The following is a 23,105-nucleotide window of genomic DNA, read 5'->3' on the forward strand; positions in this document are numbered from 1 at the left end:
TGTCCTGTTTTGCCACCCGAGGCCTGCCCTGCGGGATTATGCTGCCTGAGGCAGTTGCTTCAGTCTACCTTATGGCTGGGCCAGCCCTGCTGCACAAGGATGTTTTCAGTCAGGAATGTGGGAGGAGAGAGTGGTTACCTTGCCACTTTTCAAAAAGCCCGTTAAGTATGCCCTTCACTCGTGAGCCCACAAACCCTGAAACACTAACACCATATAGTGTGCATAAAGACCAATTCTCTCTTACACAATTCCATTTTTTCTGGTGTTCTTGGTGGCTGTGGGTAGCAACTCTCGTGATTATGGCTTACACCCCTTTTGTATTGCAGCCACCACCGCTATGGGCTTGGCAAACATGACTTTGACATCAAAGGCATTGACAGGTGGTCAAAAAAGGCACCATGATTGGTAATAAACCATATTTATACCAAGCTATATAAAATCTATCCTAACGTTTGCTTCTTATGTGGGGTCCACATTTTGGTAAACAAGCAAGACCATGTAGGATGTACAGTACATTAAAAACATTTTGGATACACCATCCACTTAAGATCACTCTGTGCAACAGAAACATGGGTTAAAAGAAAGATGGATTGTGCCTGGCTAAGTGGGAGACAGTGCAATAATGTTTTTGTGTGGCTCCCATGAATTTCAGCAGAGTGGGCTTAGACCTAAAGGATGACAACCCGTCTATATTGGGTAGCTTTCAGCAGCTTCAATGTCAAGCTGACAATCGGCGTATTTTGAAGGCTGTGATATTACTTAAAGGACAAGATAAGCAACAATAATTGGCTATTGATTAGATTTGAGATTGCACCAGAAAATACACATAATCCATGAAAAGAGATTGGATAGACAATCTTGGATCCAGAAGAGGATTCCGCAAAACTGGGGGGGGGGGCGGGGTAGTGGTGATTTTTAAAAACAATTTTCCTTTCACAAAAAAAGGGATTTTCTGGGCCTGTATGTAGATTGAACCATCTGCTGCCAAAGAAGACACAAATTTGCATAACATTTGCATATATTTTATGTGACATGCAAATTTCTACTCTCCTTTACAAGTGGGGCAAAAAAAAATGAGGGGCAACAATATTAATATATCTGACAGGCTAAATATAAACCCGTCAATCTTTCCTCATAATTGTAGTCATATGGAAACCGAGCTTTATGAGGGACTTTGGGATGCTTAGCCTGGAAAAGAGGAGATATGATAGCCATCTTCAAATATCTCCAGGGCTGTCCCAGGGAAGAGGGAGCAAGCTTGTCTTCTCCTGCTCCGGAGGGCAGGACTCAAACCCATGGCTTCAAGTTGCAAGCAAATAAATTCTGACTGAACATCAAGAGCAGCATTCTGGTGGTAAGAGCTGTTCGACCGTTCTCTGATTCTATACGACCTGGGATTTATAATTTCACTGCTAGTTCTTCCAGAAGTAATCACTGGCAACAGAAAGCCCCTTTCCTTGTGAGCAAAACCAATATCCTTCCGAGTTCTCTTACTCTCTGACTGACATGTTGCATTGGGACTTCCCTGATCGCAGGGCTCAATGTCCGCAATAAAACCCTTAAAGGAACATCTATTTTCTCCCAGTCAGGGTTTGTCAGAAAGGGCAAAGACAGTTGCCCCCTGCCGCCTGGGGGAGGAGAAGGTGCTGCTGCTTTAAAGCTCCGCTGGGCCAGGCTGCTTGGCTTCTGCACATCCTTAGCTGCAGATTCTTCGCTGGGTCTTGGAGCGACTGCCCGGCTCGGCTGCAGGTGAGTCAGGCGACGGGAGGCGGGTCTCTTCCGACGCTCCCATTCTCTTGGACTGCCTTTCGGGCTCGCCGGGGGGGGGACCAGGGCCGAACCACCACCCGCGGAAGAAGCGCGCCCCGTTGCTGGCGCGCAGCCCAAGGAAGCCGCCGCCGCCGGGGCCCTTTAAGAGCCGCGCGCCCGCCCGCCCAGCCGGCCTGGCGGAAGGAAGGGCTGCGCCCGGAGGAGGAGGAGGAGACGGAGACACCGCCTTAGCAGCATGGAGGGCGACTGCGCCGACGACTACAAGGCGTTCGTGTCCCTGCACGGGCCGGCGCTGCGCGCCTCGGCGGTGCCGCCCCGCTACTGGCAGAGCCTGTGGCGCAAACTGGAGAGCGAGGTGGGCGCCGCGGGCGGGGGAAGCGCGCGCCGGGAAGGGAGGCGGGCGGGCAAGGCTTTGGCGCAGCCTCGGGGGTCCTCCTGGGGCGGAGGCCGTAAGAGGAGCAGCCCGGCTGCTGGATCCGGCCCACGGCGCCCTTTTCTCGCAGGCGCCTCTTGCGGCAGAGCAGCGCGCAGGAGCTGAGCCCCCGGCAGCCCCTCTCTCCCTCCTGCGCTTTCCGGCATCCAAGGGGCAGGCCGGGCCGGGCCCGCGCGGCTCCGCGCCCCCGGCAGCCCTTCCACGCCGCCCCAGTGGGCCTCGCCGTGTCCTGGGAAATGCTGCTTCCTTGCACGTCCCCGAGACAGGGAGGAAAACGATGTTTCCATCCTCTCTCCCACGCCGTGCATGGTTTTGTGAACTGCTATCATGGAGCCTCTTCCTCACTTTTTCTGTAACTAAAAAGTCCCAAACGCTGCACAGCCAGATTTTGGTAATATGGCACCCTCAGCAAGGACAAAATCTGGCCACTCTCTCCCCCCCCCCCATTTTTAAATTTTATTTTCCCAATAATTCCTTTTGGTAGAGTTTCCTTTTATGGGTTTTCTCAGTAGGTACTGTACCTGCATAAATACAGAGGGAAACCAACTGCACCACCCTAAATCTGGCGCTGAATCCTGCAACCTTTCTTCATAGGGGAGTTGCTTAGCTGGGAGTAATTTGAGGAGGACCTGTTTCTCTCACTTGCACCTGCTTCAGCCTAAAGGATCACGGTGAAGGACTAAGCCAGATTTTGGGAGTAAGCATAATTGATTTGAAATTGGTTACTTCTAAGGGAGGATGGGGACGCAAGTGGTGCTGTGGGTTAAACCACAGAGCCTAGGACTTGCTGATCAGAAGGTCGGCGGTTTGAATCCCTGTGACGGGGTGAGCTGCCGTTGCTTGGTCCCTGCTCCTGACAACCTAACAGTTTGGAAGCACATCAAAGTGCAAGTAGATAAATAGGTACCACTCTGGCGGGAAGGTAAATGGTGTTTCCGTGCGCTGTTCTGGTTCACCAGAAGCGGCTTAATCATGCTGGCCACATGACCCGGAAGCTGTACACCGGCTCCCTCAGCCAATAAAGCGAGATGAGCGCCGCAACCCCAGAGTCGGCCACGACTGGACCTAATGGTCAGGGGTCCCTTTACCTTTAAGGGAGGATGCTTTGGGCTGAAATACTAACCGTGCCCCCTAGTTCCAAGACCCATTGCATTCAATAGGGTCTTAGGTGAGTGTTGTTGTGTTGCTTCCTTGGTGATTGGTTTTAGAATCGAAGGCTTGTTTGATCTTCCCCTTTCTGGTTTTCAAAAGAAGACTGAGAGTTGAAAGTGAGTTTGATGGAGGGGATTCCCTACCAAGTTTTTTGAGCAGTTATTGGTAATTAACTTGGGCGGGGGGGGGGGGACTGTTTTGAAAGTGGCTTGTGTTTTTCTTTGTGGAGGTGGCTTAATTTTGTTCCCTGGTTCTAAATGCTGCGTTTAGATGTATGTCTCTTTGACGGAACTGATGAGACGAACAAAGAGGAGGCATTAATTCCAGTTAGGAATCATGTTGGCAGTGGAATAGAAACTTGATACCTTTGTTTATGGACAAGTGATGTCCATGTTTTTTAACTGCAGGGTAAAGGCTTTCGGTAATTATGATAAAAATATAGTGGTGTTCAGCAGCTCTGTTTGGAAGTACAAAGCAATTGTTCTTGTGCAAAACATGTGAAATTGGAGGGAGAATGAGAAAGAAACTAGTCCAAGAGCAGACGTGACAAAGAATTTTAAATCCCATCTGCAGAAAACTTGTTCGACTCTCTACTTTCACAGTTAATAATTCTTTCAAACACTACCGTGTTTTGAAATCAAGCGGTAAGTGTAATACTAAACATCCAGCATTTGGGCATTGTCTCAGTTAAGACGTGCAACCAGCCAGGGATTGCCAGCCTTTGGGGACCTGTGGACACATTTGCAAGCTGGAGAAACTCACAGCCCCCTCCACAAAGCACACACTGCATCCTGTGCTATTGGCTACAGTAGAATGGATGCATCTTTCTTGCCAAATTTCAGCAAGCAGGGCACCAGGAAAGGCCACTGTGAGTGTGTAGGTGACCATGGCTGTTAAGCTGACAATCCCTGCCATCAACCATGGTTAAGGTAGATTAGGCTGCCATCGTGTACCCACTTGCCTGAGTGTCAACAAGGGCTTGCCGCCCTAGAGCTACATGGCTAAAGCGTGAATCGGAATGAAGCAATTTAGAAAGCTGTGGCTTATGCTGATTGTGGTTTGAAGTGACGTCTGTGGGCTATTGCTGCTCTGTCACTGAGACTGGAATGAATTTATTAGTCTGAGTTCTTTTAAGATCCATTTTATATAAAGAGATCATGAAGTTTGTACGTATAGGGGTGGCCAATACTGTATAGTCCATGTAGGCTGTGTTGCCCCCTTAGCAGCAGAAGAAGAAAGTATGAAGTTATATCTACTAGTTGTCCCAGTTTGTGCAAGGACTTCTGCCAGTGCAACAGGACTGCCCCCCACCCAAAATGCTCTGGGTGGTTGAAGCCTCATAACAGATCTGAGAGGGCGTAGGAAATTCTGTTCTGGGTACAACCCATGGATTCTGCTTTTGTTTTTAACCTGGTTGTTCTTGTACTGTTTTAACAACTGTTTTAGTTGTTTTTAAGGGCATGTTTGTTAATCACCTTGGGATATATATATGGAAGGCAATTCACACATGAATGAATAATAATACATGAAATGTGAGTTACTTTGGATAACCTGCCCCACCCAGTTCCTGTACCGCCCCCAGTGAAGCCTTTGTTGTAGGCTTAGGTTCTTAACTTGCTTTTCTTGCTTTCCCTTATTCCCCATTCATTTTTTTCCTGCTTTATCCCAGTGTGTGTCATTGCCATGCATAGCTTATATAAATACCTTTTTGTCTGTACTTGTAAAAGCAAATCTGAGCAGTGATTTTTTTCTGCTCCATGAGTTAACGTTTTTCACATCGTTTATAACCTGTGGACCTTTATAACCCTTCCCATCTTACTGTGATGACTTCGGAAGAGCAGTTTGACTCTTTCATGGTTCTGCAGTGGCCTAGCTTGCTTTCTAAATTGCTCCGTGTCCAACAGAATTTACCTTCTGCCTCTCCAAATACAGTGAAAGGAAAACTTCCTCCAGAGTGCAAGACTCAAGACAATGGTGTTTTGTTTTCAACATTTCTACCTAGACAAGTTTAAGGAACTGCTCAGTATTGCAGATGATTTTTGGTGGGGATGTTTGAGTTGAGCATTCAGTTTACATGGGGCACTGGGCATGCCAGTTAGACATTGCTCCAGAATGCTTCTGATACTCTCTGCAGCTTTACAGTGTATCTGGGAATTGGAAATAAAGGACAATATGATTTTCAGATAGGGGCAGCCAAGGTTCTCCTGATCTTTTCACTGAAAAATACCCAAATAGCTTCTAGGGAACACGGGACAAACAGTTTGAAAACCACTGCTCTGTGGTGGATTTAACTTCCTTTTAAAAATTCAGGAGGGGGCACACACTTGCAGTCAGCTAAGGAAAACTTTTCAAATAAAGATGCAAAACAAAAAATGTGGATGTCACTGCACATGTATCCTTATTTTCTATTCTTTGGCATGTTTTTACCATGGCATTTTTTTAAAAAAAATGCTTTTGCAATCCATTGCCAACTCTTTCTAAACAATTCAACAATAGTAAGTTGCTTCTGGGGTGGCAGCTGGTTTGAGAATAGCGCATCCCCTTTAAACTGCTGAGAATCATTTTTGACCTTCCCATTAAGTGTATATATCTGAACAGTAGGACTGTTTCCATGAGGGTTAGTTTCATATGATTAAAATGGTAGTTCTGAAAAGCAAGAAGAGCACTTTGCCATATTGGAAGCACGGTGCAATGTCAGGGACACAATCGCACTTCTTGAGCTAGCACCAGGAACCAAGTGACCAGGTTTTCTGCTAAGGCCAGCTATAATCGGTGAATCCTTGAGAAAGGCCATTCTAATGTGACTGCTGGCCATAGTTTTTTGTAATAAAACATGTTTTAACTTTTTAAAAAAATGCTGCCCTGTTAATTGATCAATCCACAGATCGCTGCAGCCCTTCTGAGTAATCAGGTTATTTTCTTAGTTTTCTGTTATATGCCAGCACTTCGGTTTTATTGTTTGGCTTCCTCTTTTATGGTGGATTACTAAGTCGGTTTGCAGGTTGACACTTGATTTGCAACCTGAGAGCTGTAAGTGAATTCAAGGCTGATGGGAAGCTGGCACAAATGAATGTGTTTTTGTGTCTCCTGCATGTATGTTTTTCATCTCCTATTGGAGTTAAAAGTGATATTCTCCTGCCATTGTGGATGAGATCACTTCTCAGCCATTGGAGAGTGAACTAAATGGCAGAGATAATAAATATTGAATAACACAGCTGAAACTTCCTGCTGTTGAGGTGTGAACAAAATTAGTATTATTTTAAAAAACAGTGTTTTCGGAGATGTGTGACAAGTTCTAGGTGCTAACCATGATCCCTGTGCTGCCTCACTAATATCTATGACAAGCGTTTGTGTATTCAGTGTTGGTGTGGTATATTAAATAAGGAGCATGCAAGTTGCATGTAAATGGCCGAAACCGTTCTCTAAGCCCCAAAAGCCACTTTTGGATGGAGGAAGTGGGAGGGAAAGGGTTCTTGCCATTCACCTGGCAGTTGCTTCTCCACCTTTACCAAGGCTCCAGCAGAACTTTTTGAATGTTGTGAAGGGATGATTTGGAGCAGAGAAAGGACAAGTAAGAGCAGGTTTAAGTACCTCTTGCTTCCCCTGATTCTCCATTCTAAATCCTCACCTCCCAAAGCAGCTCTTAAAAAAAAAAAGAGGCCTAAGTTAAATATGCTTGAAAGGAACAAGTATTTAGCCCCAAAGAACAGGAGTGAGCAAATCTCTGAACCCTGATCTCTGGAGCCATTATTTTCTCAGCACCACCTGCAATGTACGGATAAGGATAGTGACCATCTTTACAATGGGGTAGTGAAATACATTCCCAAATACAGGTGCCTCTCCACTTACAGACTTAAACTCACTGTACTGTGTAGTTCACCGGAATAATATAGTGGTGAACTCCTACTTGATGCTTAACTTTCAAAGCGTTTTTTAAAATACCATGCTCAGTCCGTTGGGTCTAGTTTAAGGCTTTGCCCCTTCATCCTTGTTTTCAATTTCAGGTGTTTGATGCTGGGGAGTATTTTGGGATAATGCAAGTGGAGGAGGTGGAAGAGGAAGAAGACGGCGATGAAGAACTTGAGGGAGAACTGAAAAAGAATTCAAATCCTGGAAATGAACTCTGCTACAAAGTGATAGTGACAAACGAAATGGGACTTCAGGCAGCAAATTCTAACAGGTGAGTCATTATTCTGAAGCCGACCTGAATGTTGTGTTTGCAGGGTGCCCTTATGCTCATGAGCTTTACAAAGTATGAGAAGATAGGTCCCTGCCCTGAAGGGCTTACAATATATGCCAGGCATAGGCAAACTCGACCCTCCAGATGTTTTGGGACTACAACTCCCATCATCCCTGACCACTGGTCCTGCTAGCTAGAGAATATGAGCGTTGTAGGCCAAAAACATCTGGAGGGCCGAGTTTGCCTATGCCTGATATATGCAATCATTGGAGCAACACAAGCAAGACAGAGCAAGAAGAGGCAACAGAAGGCGCACAGGTAGATCATGCAGTTACTTAGTTACGTGTGCTTGGAGTTAGTTACAATATGGGGGATTCTGGGATGGTTCTGAAGGATCTATGGAGAAGGTCGGTTCTGAGGAGAGATTTGATGGAAGAAAAAGAGGTGCCTTCAGGTATTCTGGAAGGCAGTTCCAAGCATATGTAGCAGGAAGGGAGAAAGGAGAGAGGTTATTTTTGGGAAGCAAAAGGGCACAGTTAAGGCTATATTGGGATACAAGAGGCCATGGAGGGTTTTGAAGGTAAATATAAGATGCCTGTCAGGATCCGGCAGCAGACAGGAGAGTTATGGATGAATGTTGCATGGCCAAAGCAGCAAGAGCGATGAATAGTTTTGGCAGGAGAGCACTGATGGCATCAAAGATGGCCAGGTGGAATGGGAGAGGGGGAGGTGGCAGTAGTTGCAGTAAGAGGTGACCATGGCGTCAGCAGTTTTAATTTGGACTGTTATTAGGGCAGAGTTTTAGAATGTCTTGTCTATAGTCATCATCATGAACTACCTGCATCATCATGTGTACCTGTGTTCTGTGTTTTGCTCTTAACCTGGCCTGTCTTGCCTTCAAAGCATTTTTCTCATTGACCATGCCTGGACGTACCGCGTTGAACATGCCCGCCAGCAGCTTCTGCAGGTCCCTGGTCTGCTTCACAGAATGGCCAACCTGATGGGAATAGACTTCCATGGAGAAGTGCCAGATGAGAGAGCTGTCACTCAGGTCTTGGAGGAGATGTGGAAATACAACCAGACCTATCAGCTGTCACATGGGGTATGGCCATAGTAGGAAAGCTGAAACTCACACTGGGGTCTAGCTATAAAATTAAGAGATTGTGAAGAACAAGCTTTTAAAAGCATTTTCCAGGTGCAAATGAATGATACTTGACATCACAGGCACAGATTTAGCACTTTCTGCTTCTGCTTAATTTGTTGAAATGGAGAACTAGTTGGGTATCATCTGCTTATTAAAGACACCCCACCCCAAACCTCTGAACAACCTCACTCAGCCTTTTATGTAGATATGAATAACATGGGGCAATAACAGAGCCTGTGAGACTCCATAGCGTAACTGCCAAGGAGTCGAGCAGCAGTCCTGCAGAAACACCCCCTGAAGTCAGATGTTACAGTCATTTTTATAACACATGACTGAGTTTGTTCTTCTTGTGCAGACTGCAGAGGAGAAGGTCCCTGTATGGTACATTATGGATGAATTTGGATCCCGAATCCAGCATTCAGATGAGCCCACTTTTGCAACAGCCCCCTTATTTTACATGCAGCAACAAATTGCTTATACGGTTCTCTGGCCCTTAAGGGACCTTGAGACCGGAGGTAAGTGTATCTGTGCACTAGGTGTCCTATCTGGGTAAGTCAGTATTCTCTTTGCCTATAAGACTTCCGTGCAAGACGCTTCTGCGTTGTTGTTTTTTAAGAGCAGAGGGTGATGAAAAGGATCTGGTGACTGTGCCAAATCCTGAGCTTCCCCATGGACCACTTATCGGTGCAGCTACCCAACTCTCAGTTTCGTAACATTACCATGACTTCAGGTGACCCAACTTCAAAGGAACTTCAAGCTGGGTTACGGAACAAGATCCCTGCCAAAAATGGGACTCGTAGGCTCCCCTTTGGAAGGGATCTGCTGTTCTTGGGGAGCTGCTGATTGGGAACACCCTAGTGTAGTTGATACCAGCCGAGTTTCCTATCAGTATTGATCAGATGATGATTTCAGCAGGTGGCCATGACTTGGGGAAAGCAGTCTTGCAAGCCAAATCAAGCCTACATTGGCCCAGTGACTGTTTCAGAGGACGGGTGAATTAGTAGTCGAGGTTGTGTTGTGATTTTTTGTTTGTTTTAAATGTATGGAAATTTTCTGCAATTTTTATTAATCTCCGTTTATGCATAGCTATTGCATATTCATAGCGACAACACTGAGTTGATAACAAGTGTACAAAAAATACCTACAACTTTTCATTTTCTTACAGAGGAAGTGACCCGTGACTTTGCCTATGGGGAAACTGATCGCTTAATCAGGAGGTGTCGGCTGTTGCCATGGCTACCCGATGATGTTTTGGAGATCAACTCTTTTACTGCAGAGCCATCAGATGATCACTACCAGGTACAATTTTTTATCTTTAACCAGATTGGTTTGTTACAGATAACTACTGTAACTTGCTATCGGTATCAACTATTTCTGCACTTATCTGTTATACACATAGGCTCCATTACTACTCACCAGAAGTAAAATTAAAATACTGGGGACTAAGGCCAATCTCCTGACCATAGTTATATCGGCCATGAAGGGGGAGCAGGAAAAAACTTAAACACGTAGCAGAGATTCAGAAAAATAGACCAGAGGCAATTGTACGTCATCCATCAGAGCTTTTACTTGCTACTGAAGCCAAATGAGCATAATGGTCACAAATCCAGAATATAAGAAATCCAGTTGCAGCACTTACAATAAAACTTACAAACTTATAACAAGACTAAACCTTAACACCAGCATACAAAAAAACAGAACACAAGAACAAAGAGAGATAAAGAGAGAGAGACCCAGGCTCCTCGTGGCCAGACTATTATAGGCAGCACGACCTTGACAGAAAGGATAACAAAGCCAGCTTAAACCAGCTGTACTCAGCTTCCCAGCAGAAATAACCCAAACAGAAACCTCCTTCCTGTTTCTTTCACATAGAAAGAAAACTTTCTTTCACAAAGAGAAAAAACCTTCTATATAACCCTCTTGAACTAATCAGAACAGGAAAGGTCTCTACACATCAGATCAATACTTTCTATACTAAGAAATGCAAACTGACAAGTTAAGAGGTGGGGGCTCACACGTCCCCTTCTTCACGGACGTAGCATTATGCAGACGTGCGGTTTGTTTACATCTGTCCTTAAATTTGTTTTAGATATTTTATTGCCCTGTGTTGTTTTTAGATCCCTTTTAATACTTCAAATGTGTTTTTATTTTATTTTTAGTGTGTGTGTTTTTAAGTACAGAGGTGTTTGCCTTCTTGTCTCTTTTAAAAGAAAGAAGGTGGGTGGTAAATTTAATAAAGGAATAATAAATAAATTGCATCTCCACTGGTGCTAATCCAGTTGTGTACGTTGTTGCGCCATACTCAGTGCAAACTACAGAAGGGAGAGGGTTTGCAGAACTCTCACTCTCCCAGCCATTGTTCGGAGACCGCTAGCATTATAGCTGCATGAGGTGTAACAGCTTTATAGGTTCAGAAAAATGCTTGGGGGAAATAACTGCTGGGATGATATACTTCAGACGGCTGGTGTAGGATTGCATTTGTGTGTTGACTCCACACACAACGTCCTCAGTGCTCATTGAAAACTAGCGCAGGTCTGAGAGAATGTCTGGTTTAGTATTCATTCTTTATTCTGCTAGTTATCCATGTGCAGGGAGACATTTACATGAGAAAGCATTCAAATGTGTGGTTTCCCTACTTGGACCAATCCCAGAAGGGGTCTGAAGTTGTTATTGATTAATTGTTATTTAATACTCAGCATTTAAATCACAAAATGCTGACGTCCTTTCTCCCTAGGACTGGGGTGAAGCACCTGTGGCCCCCCAGAGTGGTTGAGCTCCAGCTTCCATCAGCCGCAAAAACGAGTCAGGGATGACAGATGTTCAGCAACATCTGGAGGGCCGCAGGTTCACCACCCCAGTATTCCTGCCATAGAGGGTGCCTAGATTTATTATAATAAAAAATACAATACTAGGAAAAACATGGGGGGAAAACAGCAAAACTCAGGTTACAAAAGTGGCTCCCTGGTAAGCATTTCAGTACAAAAATTAAAGCAGTAACAACAAGGAACTTGCTTCTGGTGTGAATCTTGACAGCAGTTTGTTCAAAGAAATTCATTGTCCATTTCTGGCCTATTTCATCTTTCTGTGATTTAGCTAGCTATATATGTCAAATAAGAAACTCCTCAGAGTTCCAAAACATTTTTTTAAAATAGTGATGAAAATAACTTCCTTGAAGGGCTTCATGAAGTGTAAATTACTGCACTTGTTATTGTTTAGTCATTTAGTCATGTCCGCCTCTTCGTGACCCCCTGGACCAGAGCACACCAGGCACTTCTGTCTTCCACTGCCTCCCGCAGTTTGGTCAGACTCATGCTGGTAGCTTCGAGAACACTGTCCCACCATCTCGTCCTCTGTCGTCCCCTTCTCCTTGTGCCCTCCATCTTTCCCAACATCAGGGTCTTTTCCAGGGAGTCTTCTCTTCTCATGAGGTGGCCAAAGTATTGGAGCCTCAGCTTCAGGATCTGCCCTTTCAGTGAGCACTCAGGGCTGATTTCCTTCAGAATGAATAAGTTTGATCTTCTTGCAGTCCATGGGACTCTCAAGAGTCTCTTCCAGCACCAAACTGCTAAATAATCCAAGCAAAATTTGTCTGACGGGTTTTTATACAGCTTGATAGAGTTGGAAGAGGGTGGATTGAGTGAGAGAGGAACTAGATGAACAAGGAATTTAACTGAGGTGTTATGTCAAAATTGATCTTTAAGTTTCTGACTTCTGCGCTTTGCTACATTTCAGTAGGACTTACCTTCTGAGTCAACACATATATGTGAGAATCAGCCTGCAAATTGTCCTCACCACGATTGAAACTGTTGTGTCTTCTACAGTATAAATTATCTTCATAACACTGGTGGTGTTTTCTGTTTTAGGCCATCTTAAGTGAGAACAAGGAGACACTTCCTGTTCCAATAAAGCTTCCTGTTTATGACAAAAACAAAATCTTCAAGTACGTATTTCCAAATGGTGTGTTTTGCAATAAACGTATGACTTCTGTGGGTGGTTTTCCTGCAGTGGAGAATTAGCTCCATTTATTGTATACTGTGACATTTAGCCCTGGATTCTGCTGCTTATATAGGAGAAGTTCAATGTGATGCAGAAAAGAGAGGAATAATGTTGCTTTCAAATAATTGTAGTGGATGAGTTTGTGTAAAATTGTAGAGATTATAGGTTGTTAATGTGAATCTTCATGTCCAACCCTGGAGAGAATAATAACAAGAAGGTAATGCATTTTAAAGAGAGGCTATATCAGTAAGCAATACTGTACTAGCAAGAGAACCATTTTAATTCTTGCAGTAAAAACAAGGGAGAAGATGAGTCATTGCAGAGAAAGGAAAACATTACTAAGCCTGCAAAGTTCGGTGTGTTTGTTCTGCAGGAGGGGTGCCAATGTTTTGCTTCCTAGTTAACTGAAAAAACAGCAACAATGAGAGAGAAGGTTTTTTGAATACACAACTATGGGCGTTTGCTGCTAAGTAGAAATATAGTATGTTTGGATAGTGGCCTAGCAAGCCGCTGTTGTAGCCAGAACGTCTTTTTCCTTCACTCTGTTTGGAAATCTGTATTCCCTATTCACAGCTGTTAAGTGGTATGTGCTAGATTGAGTTAATGCAAATCCATCTCTCTTCTCTCCATCAGACAGGCATTCTTGTACATTTGTGTGTTTTTCAAAGACTGAGTACATAGGTTTTTAGGTTTTAATGGAAATATTTTTATAGAGGCATGACTGTATTCTTCTAAATAGACTAGAGACCTATTTGCACATTGCACTAAGTCATAATTTATTTTCAACAATGGCATTTTATTTTATTTATGTTATTTTATTTATATACCACCCTTCATCAAAGGATCCCTGGGTGCTTCACAGAATAAAATGCAAGATAAAACACAAGTAAATAATTAAACCAAAACAACAAAACCAACCCCCCCCCCGTACATTTGTGAACATGCTTCCCAGTCCCTTGGACAGCTTCCCCCACCCCCATGGTTTGTCATATTGTCCAAAGTTAAGTTTGTTTGTTTGTAACAAACCCCAAGAGGGGAAACAGAAATAGGCCATGGTTTCTTATTGTGCTATAAGGAACACTTGGGGGACAACACATTCATGGTGAAGTCATGTTTAAAACAAACTATTGCTTAACATGACAGGCACACTAGTTTACTGTTTTGGCTAAGAGCAAGTGGGAAATCTAGTGAACTTTCCTTGTTTTGATGATGTGATATTGTGAGCAATGTGATCTCATGTTAAATTTCCAGTAACATATTTCTGCTATTCGATGAAGGTGGTACTTATATCTTAACTGGGGCCTCAATTCTTGGTTCCAAACTCAGCGATTCCAAAAGTGACTTTTAGGTTTATTTAAATAAGCAGCTACCTTTTGGATAAGAATGTTTTTGAACGGTATTACCTAGGTACAACTGGCAGGTGTTGTTGCTTTCATATTATGCCCTCCCCTGCTTTTAAAAATTGGTTTAACATCTTGCCTAATAAAGAGTTCTGGGGAACACAAAAGCTTGCTCGCTCTTTTGTGACATTTCGGTTAGTCTCTACCCCTTACTGTGGGTTTTGCATCCAGGTAATAGTGAATTTTGAAATCGTGTTTGTGTGTGTGTGTGTGTGTGTGTGTATGGATACTGGTGATTTTTTATTGCTGTTTTAAATTGATTGTGTTGTGTATTTGATTCTCATAATGATAAAGGTTGGCATATAGATGTGTCAATAAATATGTTTCTATAATTGTCTAGAAAAGACAGGAATGTGTGGCTTGGGTAGCAGGATGTGTGGGGGCTGAAAAGTCTCACAAGTGTGGCCCTTTCCCTAGTGCCAATGCAATACTTCTCAGGAACTTCAACAACGCTATTTATTAGAGTCTCCATATGCCTCCCTCCTGAGAGCTGCTTTCATATATTTTCTTCCTCCCCCCCCTTTTTTTTTTAAACCAGAGTTTACACAGACCTCCAACAGGTCCTTCAGAATCTGACTCACCCCCGTTTTGAATTTACGGACTCTGAGCAAGAAGCTGACATTCTCTACAACTTCTCTCACTTCAAAGATTTCAGGTTACACAGCTATTTCCCTGCAAGTAACAATTTTTCTTACCTGTTCAATATGCGTATATTCGGCTGTGCAGCTCTCTGTTTTTAAATGCATTCCTTCTCTTGTAGGAAACTGAGTGAGGAAAGGCCTCATGTGATGCTGAATCAGTTTCCTTGCGAGAACCTCTTGACCGTGAAGGATTGTCTGGCATCCATCTCAAGGCGCATTGGGGGCTCAGAGGGGCCAAAATGGCTGCCCCGCACCTTTAATCTTCATACAGAATTACCACAGTTCATCAGTTACTTTAAGCAGCGCGAAAGGAGGTGAGTCCAGCTCGCTTCTTGCACAGAAATAACAATTTGCATCTGTAGTCAGTATCCCTAATTTTATGTGCCAAGATAAAGTGCAATAGTGGCTGAAATAGTGGAAACTATAGTGGAATCCCAAGGGTGGCGCTGTGGGTTAGACCACAGGGCCTAGGGCTTGCCAATCAGAAGGTCGGCGGTTCAAATCCCTGAGACTTGGTGAGCTCCCGTTGCTCGGTCCCTGCTCCTGCCAACCTAGCAGTTCGAAAGCACAAAGTGCAAGTAAATAAATAGGTAGGTACCTGGTACCTAGAACCCACGTACCTACGGGACCGCCTCTCCTGGTATGCCCTGCAGAGGACCTTAAGGTCCACAAATAACAACACTTTGGCAGTCCCGAGCCTCAAGGAGGTTAGATTGGTTTCAACTAGGGCCAGGGCCTTTTCAGCACTGGCCCCAATCTGGTGGAACGCTCTGTCACAAGAGACTAGGGCCCTGCGGGACTTGACATCTTTCCACAGGGCCTGCAAAACAGAGCTGTTCCGCCTGGCCTTTGGTTTGGACTCAGTCTGACCCTTATGTTTCCCTCCCCTTATGGTCTTGATTTATCAACTATTTTAAAATGAGGCTGCATTTTAAACTGCATTTTAACCTGTATTTTTTTTATTTTAAAAATCCTGTTATGTTTTTACTGTGATTTTATTGGTGTTAGCTGCCCTGAGGCCGGCTCTGGCTGGGTATAAATAAAATTTAATAGTAGTAGTAGTAGTAGTAGTAAATGGCGTTTCCATGTGCTGCTCTGGTTCGCCAGAAGTGGCTTAGTCATGCTGGCCACATGACCCGGAAGCTGTACGGCCAGTAAAGCGAGATGAGCGCCGCAACCCCAGAGTCGGTCACGACTGGACCTAACGGTCAGGGGTCCCTTTACCTTTATAGTGGAATCCCACCCTCTTTGCCTGCTCTGGCTCTCTGGGTCACCCCTGTGGGAATCACATAACTGGGGGTGAGGGAGAAGTGAGAGGTGGAGTGAAACCACCTCCACCTGTTGCTTTGCTCTGGCCTCATCTGTTGCTGGCATGCAGATCCACCCTCAAAGTAATGTGGCACCAGAGAGGGAAAAGTGACCTTCCCTTCATACTCCTGAACGAAAGCTTTTAGTACTTAGTTATTTGAGAGGGCCAGTTTTAATTAGGGAGAACAACTTTTAATTGCTGGCTCTAAGAGTAGAGGAGTGTCCTGTAATGGAAAGGTGGCTGCCTTCTTCCTAACCATGAGTGGTAGCCTTTATGTTTGCATTGTGATTAATACTTCTTCGGTATCTCTAAAAACAAAACAAAAACCCTAACCTGAGAAACACATAAATTTTGGCAATGTGTAGATGTATCTCAGTTCAGCTTGTTTGTTAAAAGGGTGGTGGCTGAAAACTTCTAATTGATTTGATCAGTTTTGTTTTTATAGTTACTTACTTTAATGGCCTCACATTCTCCGTATGATGTATAGTAAAAAGCAAGAGGAGTGGGTGGCGCTGTGGTCTAAATCACTGAGCCTCTTGGCTTGCCGATCAGAAGGTTGGCAGTTTGAATCCATGCAACAGGGTGAGCTCCCGTTGCTCTGTCTCAGCTTCTGCCGACCTAGCAGTTCAAAAGCAAACCAGTGCGAGTAGGTAGTGCTGTGGTGGAAAGGTAAACGGCGTTTCTGTGCGCTCTGCCACTCGCCATGGTCCTCCGTGCACCAGAAGTGGTTTAGTCATGCTGACCACATGACCCGGAAAGCTGTCTGTGGACCAACAGTAAGAAGTTGAACAGCACTGTTATTTTATTTATTTCTGTGCTCAAATTCACCTAACACAGGGAGAACTAAATCAGATGATAGTCTCAGTTTAAACCAATATAATATAATCATTGGGTGTAAAGAGGGCTGCCTAACTTGTGGTCCACACAGCCCACCTGCTATGCCTGTTGCATAGCTTGATGAACCCATTTCTGTTGGGCATCTTTCATCCATTTGTGCTTTGTGCCTCTTCCGTTGGGCATCTCTTGATCAAAGAGGAAATGTGGAGGACTAAGCAGAACATGCATTTGTCTTGGTGAATCACAAGTTGTGCAGCCCAGGGTAGAGTATTCTTGCCTGGGAATGTTTGCATTCAAACATGCAATGGACAAACGCCTGCTCTTTCCTTCCTTCCTTCCTTCCTTGGGCCCACTGTAGGGAAGAGGACAACCACTGGATATGCAAACCATGGAACTTGGCCAGGAGCCTGGACACCCACATCACAAAGAGTCTTAACAACATCATCAGGCAGAGAGAAAGCATCCCTAAGGTCAGAGCAAAACAGGTGGCTTCTTATTCGCTGGAGCATCTCACTGTCGTTTTCCTTTTACATTTAAAAAGGTTCTCGGTGTCTTTGCTGTGACGTGATCTTCGTTGTTCATGTTAAACTTGCATACAGATGTTTAGCAATGGTCATTGCATTACAACATTTGAAGTGTTTTTCCAGTGGCTCCTTTCAGCCCACGTGTCTGTACATTTTTGACGGTAATAAACTGCCACTTTATGCCTTAGCTACCACACTGTTTGCTGAGAAATAAGATACCACTTAGGTATAAACATCAAGAAGTGTTTTGCTCCTTCTTCCTAGACTGGTTATTAAGTTTACAGCATTAAATTTTTAATGCACACCTTTTTCAACTCAAGTATCTTAAGTACCCTTTTGCAGCCCAAGGCAACCAGGTAATCTTACATCATATTGTTTTCATAATTTCTGGTGATACTTGGTGATATATTCGGTTTGTTCCTTAGAATCATAAGTTCTTTTTAAGTGCAGTGCGAAAAATCACTCTTGAGTCAAAACTACATGAAATTCTAGCATAGAATCATAGAATTGTAGAGTTGGAAGGGCCCCCAGGACCATACAGTCCCACCTCCTGCAAGGCAGGAATCGCAAGAATCCATGGCAGATGGCCATCCTACCTCTGCTTGAAAAACTCCAAGGAAGGAGAGTCCACCACCTCCCCAGGGAGACTGTTCCACTGTTGAACAGCTCTTGCTGTCAGAAAGTTCTTCCTGATCTTTAGTCGGAATCTCCTTTCTTGTAACTTGAAGCCATTGGTTCGAGTCCTACCCTCCGGAGCAGGAGAAAACAAGCTTTCTCCGTCTTCCGTTTGACATCCCTTTGGATATTTGAAGATGGCTATTATATCTCATCTCAGTCTCCTCTCTTCTAGGCTAAACATACCCATTTCCCTCAACTGATCCTCATAAGGCTTGGTTTCCAGATGCCTTGCTTGCTTTGATAAAAAGCAGAACAACAGCTTAAAGGAAAACAAAACTGAAAAAAGGAAAGCACATTCTTTTTTTATTTATAAGCCATCTATGCCTGAAAAGAGAGAGGTCTACATTTGGCAGGTTCATTGTGAGGTGGGGAGATTGGATACTCTCACTGTTGTGTGTGAAGCACCTTTACTTTGCTTTTAGTGGTTGATCTCACAATTATTCTTAATCGTGTTGCAGTTTTTTACACGGCTTGTAATTGTAAGCTGCTTTGAGGGCCCAACGTTGGCCAGAAGGAGAGGTACAAATATTTGAAGGTACAAAGTTGAAATTGTCTGACCTGGGGTTTCTTATTCTTCTGTCTTCAGGTGGTATCCAAGTACATTGAGAACCCAGTCTTGTTCTTTCTTGAAGATGTGGGATTAGTTAAATTTGACATCCGTTACATTGTGTTGTTGCGATCAGTTAAGCCACTCCGACTGTATGTTTATGATGTGTTTTGGCTACGGTTCTCAAATAGGTAAGAAGGCAGCTTCTACCACGCATTGAGAAGGGTTGGACTTGTGGCATTGCTGAATTTTATGAAGAATGAATGTTGTGTTTCATCCATTTTTCCTTTTCAGAGCATTTTCACTTGATGACTTGGATGATTATGAGAAGCATTTTACGGTCATGAACTATGCTTCTGGAGTCTCGTTAAAACAGGTGAGTAAATTATGCAGGAAAAGGAGAGCTTGGTGGACCAGATGGTGGACCAGATGGCTTGGAACGTGGCCCATCAGCCCCTGACTCCCTTTAGCCCACTGGCTTGGCTTTGCTACATGGTTGTTTGGCACCCTGGGCTTCTTGGGGAATTAAGGGTGGGATAGAATTGTAATAAACAACAAATTGCAGTCGTACCTTGGATCCAGAACGCCTTGGTACTCGTCCGTTTTGGCTCCCGAACGCCGTAACCCCGGAAGTGAGCGTTCCGGTTTGCGAATGTTCTTTGGAAGCCAAACATCCGATGCAGCTTCTGATTCCGTGCAGGAAGCACCTGCAGCCAATCGGAAGCTGCACCTTGGTTTTTGAGTGTTTTGGGAAGTCGAACGGACTTCCAGAATGGATTCCGTTCAACAACCAAGCTATGACTGTAATGATAAATCTGAAGCCACCTTCTGCAACAACCTTACCAAAGCTAACTAAACACATATGAATTATTGGGGGGGCACCTGGAAACTCCCATAGCTGCCTGGAGCAAACGCAGGATTATAAATGCAATCCCCGGCCACTGCAACTGCACCCATGAGGCAGCGGCGAGGGCTCAGGTGAAGCCGTGGCGAGGCTGGTAGTGCCACAATGACAGGGCGGATCTGGCACCTGAGGCAAATCACTTTGCCCTTCTTCATGCAAGCACCAGCCTTGCTTTTCACCTATTTAATGGAGCCTTATGTGAGCCTCCATATTTCCAGGGAAGGGATTTCCAAAACCCATTAGCTTAACAAGAGCCTATATTGTTGGAGTGCAGGTTCTCCATCTCTGGAGTTCACCCTCCGCCTTCTGAGGCTGACAGTTTCCCTTGGAGACTTAAGTTTTATGGGCTCTTACGACAAGAGTATTCAGAATGGGGTGTGGGAGAGAAAGCAGCCTTCAAATATGGGACGGAAAATTGCAAGAACTGGACCCTAACCTGTAGAGGTGTTGTAAGGAGGACAGAGGTGAAAATTGGTAAAGTTTTGTGATCATGCTTAAAAGAATACCTTGCTAACCAAATGGTCTCTTCTTTTTCAGATCCACTATGATGAATTTATCCCTCTCTTTGAGAAACAGTATCCTGAGCATTCTTGGAAATCTGTGCAAGTAAGGCACCTGTGATTCAGTAATTTAATTTTTTTTCTCCCAGTGGTAAAAAATTACCAGAGCTTCATTTTTCTGCCATAGATTGCTTTATTATCATGATTATGTCTCTCACACATAGGTCATTACTCCATAAAATGGGCCACAGGTGGTTCTAATTATACGTACTGAGATTATTTTCCCCCTGTGGCTTCAGTAGTGGTTCAAGATTTCACTTGGTTGCATCCTGTGTCTAGTGCTAATTTGGCAGGAATAGTCATCAGTAAGGTCGCTTAGACTCAGTCACTGCCTCCCTTTCAAATGCTTCTGTTATTATTTGACAAGTGTTTGAGTTGAGCAAAAGGAAGGAGTCTCAACTTAGTCCGAGAGCCGAATGCTTTGTGTGAAACGGGTCTGGGTTTCATTCCCCGCCATCTCCAGTCAAATTACCTCGGAAAATAATGTTAAAGTTTGTTTGCTCTTAGACCTGCATTGATTCTAAATGTGACTTTTTGTTGTTGCCAGGACGATATTTTCAAGGCATTTGCTGAACTGTTCCAAGCGGCTTGTGCAAAGCCTGCACCATTTGGCATCTGTGATTATCCATCCTCACGAGCCGTTTATGCCATTGACCTGATGCTTAAGTGGGATACATCCAGCAACGGTAATTTCTCCTTCTATCTTGTCCTTTTTGTATTGCATACAGTGGTACCTCGGGTTACATACACTTCAGGTTACAGACTCCGCTAACCCAGAAATATTACCTCGGGTTCAGAACTTTGCTTCAGGATGAGAACAGAAATCGTGCTCTGGTGGCAGTAGGAGGCCCCATTAGCTAAAGTGGTGCTTCAGGTTAAGAACAGTTTCAGGTTAAGAACGGACCTCCGGAATGAATTAAGTACTTAACCCGAGGTACCACTGTATTTTTAGGGCTCTTCAGAAATTTGGGAAACCAGAAAAGAGATTTAATTGCTTTTATTAGTGGCCATTATAGCTTTGGTGTAGCTAAAGAGCAGAACCTTTTTCAGCACTTCCTGGGATTGCCTTTAAAGGGATCACTTTTTGGACAAAGGCCTTTTCACTTATCAATGGAAAGATACTGCTGCGTTTCAGAGCAGCGAGTCTTCAAACGTTGTGTGTAAAGGGGTTCATACTGAAAAAGTTCTTCACTGCCAGCTGAAAGGGTCTCCTGGAGTGCAAGTGAATAAATTGGGATGTGCAGCAGGTGGGAAGCTTTCCTTCTCTGCCTGGCCCTCCTCTCTGGGCAACCAACCACCATCCCTGCCACCTGGAGAAGGTCCCATCTCTCGGTGCCTTTGGGCCTCCTCCTCTTCCTCCAGCAGGAGGGCTCCTCATAAGGGTCCTCTGAGAGCTGTCCAAGGTGCTATGCAAGTGCTAAGGGCAAGAGGAGAAGGTGTGTTCCATGTTGGAGAAGCCTCTTTGTGTTTAACACGCGTATCTCAATAAAACTACGTTATCTCTGTCTGTCTTCCAGGCAAACGGTTTATGCAGCCTCAGATTCTGGAGGTGAATTTTAACCCTGACTGCGACAGAGCCTGCAGGTATCACCCGACTTTCTTCAACGATGTCTTCAGCGCCCTCTTCCTGGACGAAGCCAAGGATTGCCATGTGACTGCCATTGTCTAGGGCTTGTCTTGGCTATTTTGCGCTTCACAGTCAGACGCTTATAGTTTCAGTTCTATGAGCTGCTTATGCAAGAATCTTTCCTGTACTAGCAATCAAGACAGAAATCTACTCAATCAGGTGGAACATGCATATAATGTGCTTGTAAGCAGTTGTCTGGGTTGCCTTAAAAAAAAACTTTTTTACTTTCTTGCCTGTCTCAGTTACTTTATCGCTAGTTCACTTTCACAAAGTGTATGTTTTTATTGCATTCTGATGCTCACAGAAGTGCAGTATCAATATTTTTTTTCCTCAGTAGTTGGTATATTTTGTTGGTTACAAAGAAGTATCCGTACAGCTTTTCCCTATGTCCTTTGTGTTTTTATAACTTGCTGCAGATTTACTGAGGCCATTGTTTTTCTTAAGACCATTGTGCTCCCGCATCTTAAAAGGCTTTGTTTTACAAATGAATATGAAGCAAATTATTTGAAAGCCATAGCTGGCTCCTATGCCTGCAGAATTTCAATAAACTATGTCCCCACAAATACCAGAAACTGCCTTTGAAATAACACAAGAGCATCTGTAATTTTTGTGTCTTGGTGTATCAGGTCTTCACCTTGAGAAGTCACTTCAGTTTCCTTGTTTTGCAACATAAACCTTGCTTGCTTCCAATATTTCCATTCTTTATTCTAGCAAATAAAATGGTTCAGCCACTGGCCTTCCCCCCTGCCTCCACCCACACCTTAAAAAAAGAAGCAAGCATCACCTTTACATGTTCATTCTTTGCCTGACTGCTGCCCTCCCTTTTAATGAGCTCTTAATGTATTTGAGTTGCAGCACTGCTTTGGGGAGAGAAGTTTCCGATATCCCAGGCTTTTGCCAACAGGGATGGTGGTTCAAAAATATTTGTTAAGAATTCACGTTGTGACAGGAGTACATGTGTTTTAAAGCAGCAAGCGGACTTCCATCTCTTGCTTACCACAGCCCATCTTCTGCCAGCTGGACAACTCCAGCCAGATAAAATGTCCCCCCGTAATACAGTGTTTTCTTCCGTACAGTGGGGTCTCCAGTATGGCAGCAAAGTAAAAAAGTTTTGCTTTGAAACTGAGTCTTGTCTCGCTGGTTTTACGTACGGCCAGAATCAGGTTGCCTGTCAGCCCCTTGACAAATTGCTATGCTCTGGTCTTGTTTGTCCATCTCTAAAAATGAGCAAAATGCCACATCTGGCATGAGCACTTACTGTGAAGCAGCATTAGACGGGAATATAAGGGATTGGTTGTTACTGAGCTGCAGGTTTTCAAATGCTGATTTCTGCCAGCGCTCTTTTTGCCAGATAAGGTGCTATTAGATCGCTTCATATTCCTGATGGATAGCTTCTTCCTCCA

General features: G+C 44.1%; 1 protein-coding gene across 2 annotated transcripts; it reads left to right on the forward strand.

The window, feature by feature from the left end:
• Positions 1 to 1,910: 1,910 nt before the first annotated feature.
• Positions 1,911 to 22,392, forward strand: TTLL12 (tubulin tyrosine ligase like 12). Of its 2 annotated transcripts, none has more exons than XM_053387664.1 (14): positions 1,911 to 2,125; positions 7,360 to 7,535; positions 8,439 to 8,637; positions 9,035 to 9,194; positions 9,845 to 9,978; positions 12,543 to 12,619; positions 14,614 to 14,730; positions 14,836 to 15,030; positions 17,221 to 17,332; positions 18,651 to 18,802; positions 18,906 to 18,987; positions 20,053 to 20,121; positions 20,623 to 20,761; positions 21,593 to 22,392. In XM_053387664.1, exons 1-14 carry the CDS (start codon positions 2,006 to 2,008, stop codon positions 21,742 to 21,744), a joined length of 1,884 nt encoding a protein of 627 aa, XP_053243639.1. In that variant the 5' UTR covers positions 1,911 to 2,005; the 3' UTR covers positions 21,745 to 22,392. The 2 variants fall into 2 exon arrangements, with proteins under 2 accessions (XP_053243639.1, XP_053243640.1); XM_053387665.1 differs by lacking the exon at positions 1,911 to 2,125 and adding an exon at positions 2,651 to 2,900.
• Positions 22,393 to 23,105: the final 713 nt, after the last annotated feature.

This window comes from Podarcis raffonei, chromosome 5 (genome assembly GCF_027172205.1).
Source record: "Podarcis raffonei isolate rPodRaf1 chromosome 5, rPodRaf1.pri, whole genome shotgun sequence".
In the NCBI taxonomy this organism is placed as follows: domain Eukaryota; kingdom Metazoa; phylum Chordata; class Lepidosauria; order Squamata; family Lacertidae; genus Podarcis; species Podarcis raffonei.

Coding starts and splice junctions, on each gene's coding strand:
- TTLL12 (XM_053387664.1), top strand. CDS start 2,006: ATGGAGGGCGACTGCGCCGACGACTACAAGGCGTTCGTGTCCCTGCAC. Junction 8,638..9,034: donor CCTATCAGCTGTCACATGGG/GTATGGCCATAG, acceptor CTTCTTGTGCAG/ACTGCAGAGGAGAAGGTCCC. Junction 12,620..14,613: donor GACAAAAACAAAATCTTCAA/GTACGTATTTCC, acceptor TTTTTAAACCAG/AGTTTACACAGACCTCCAAC.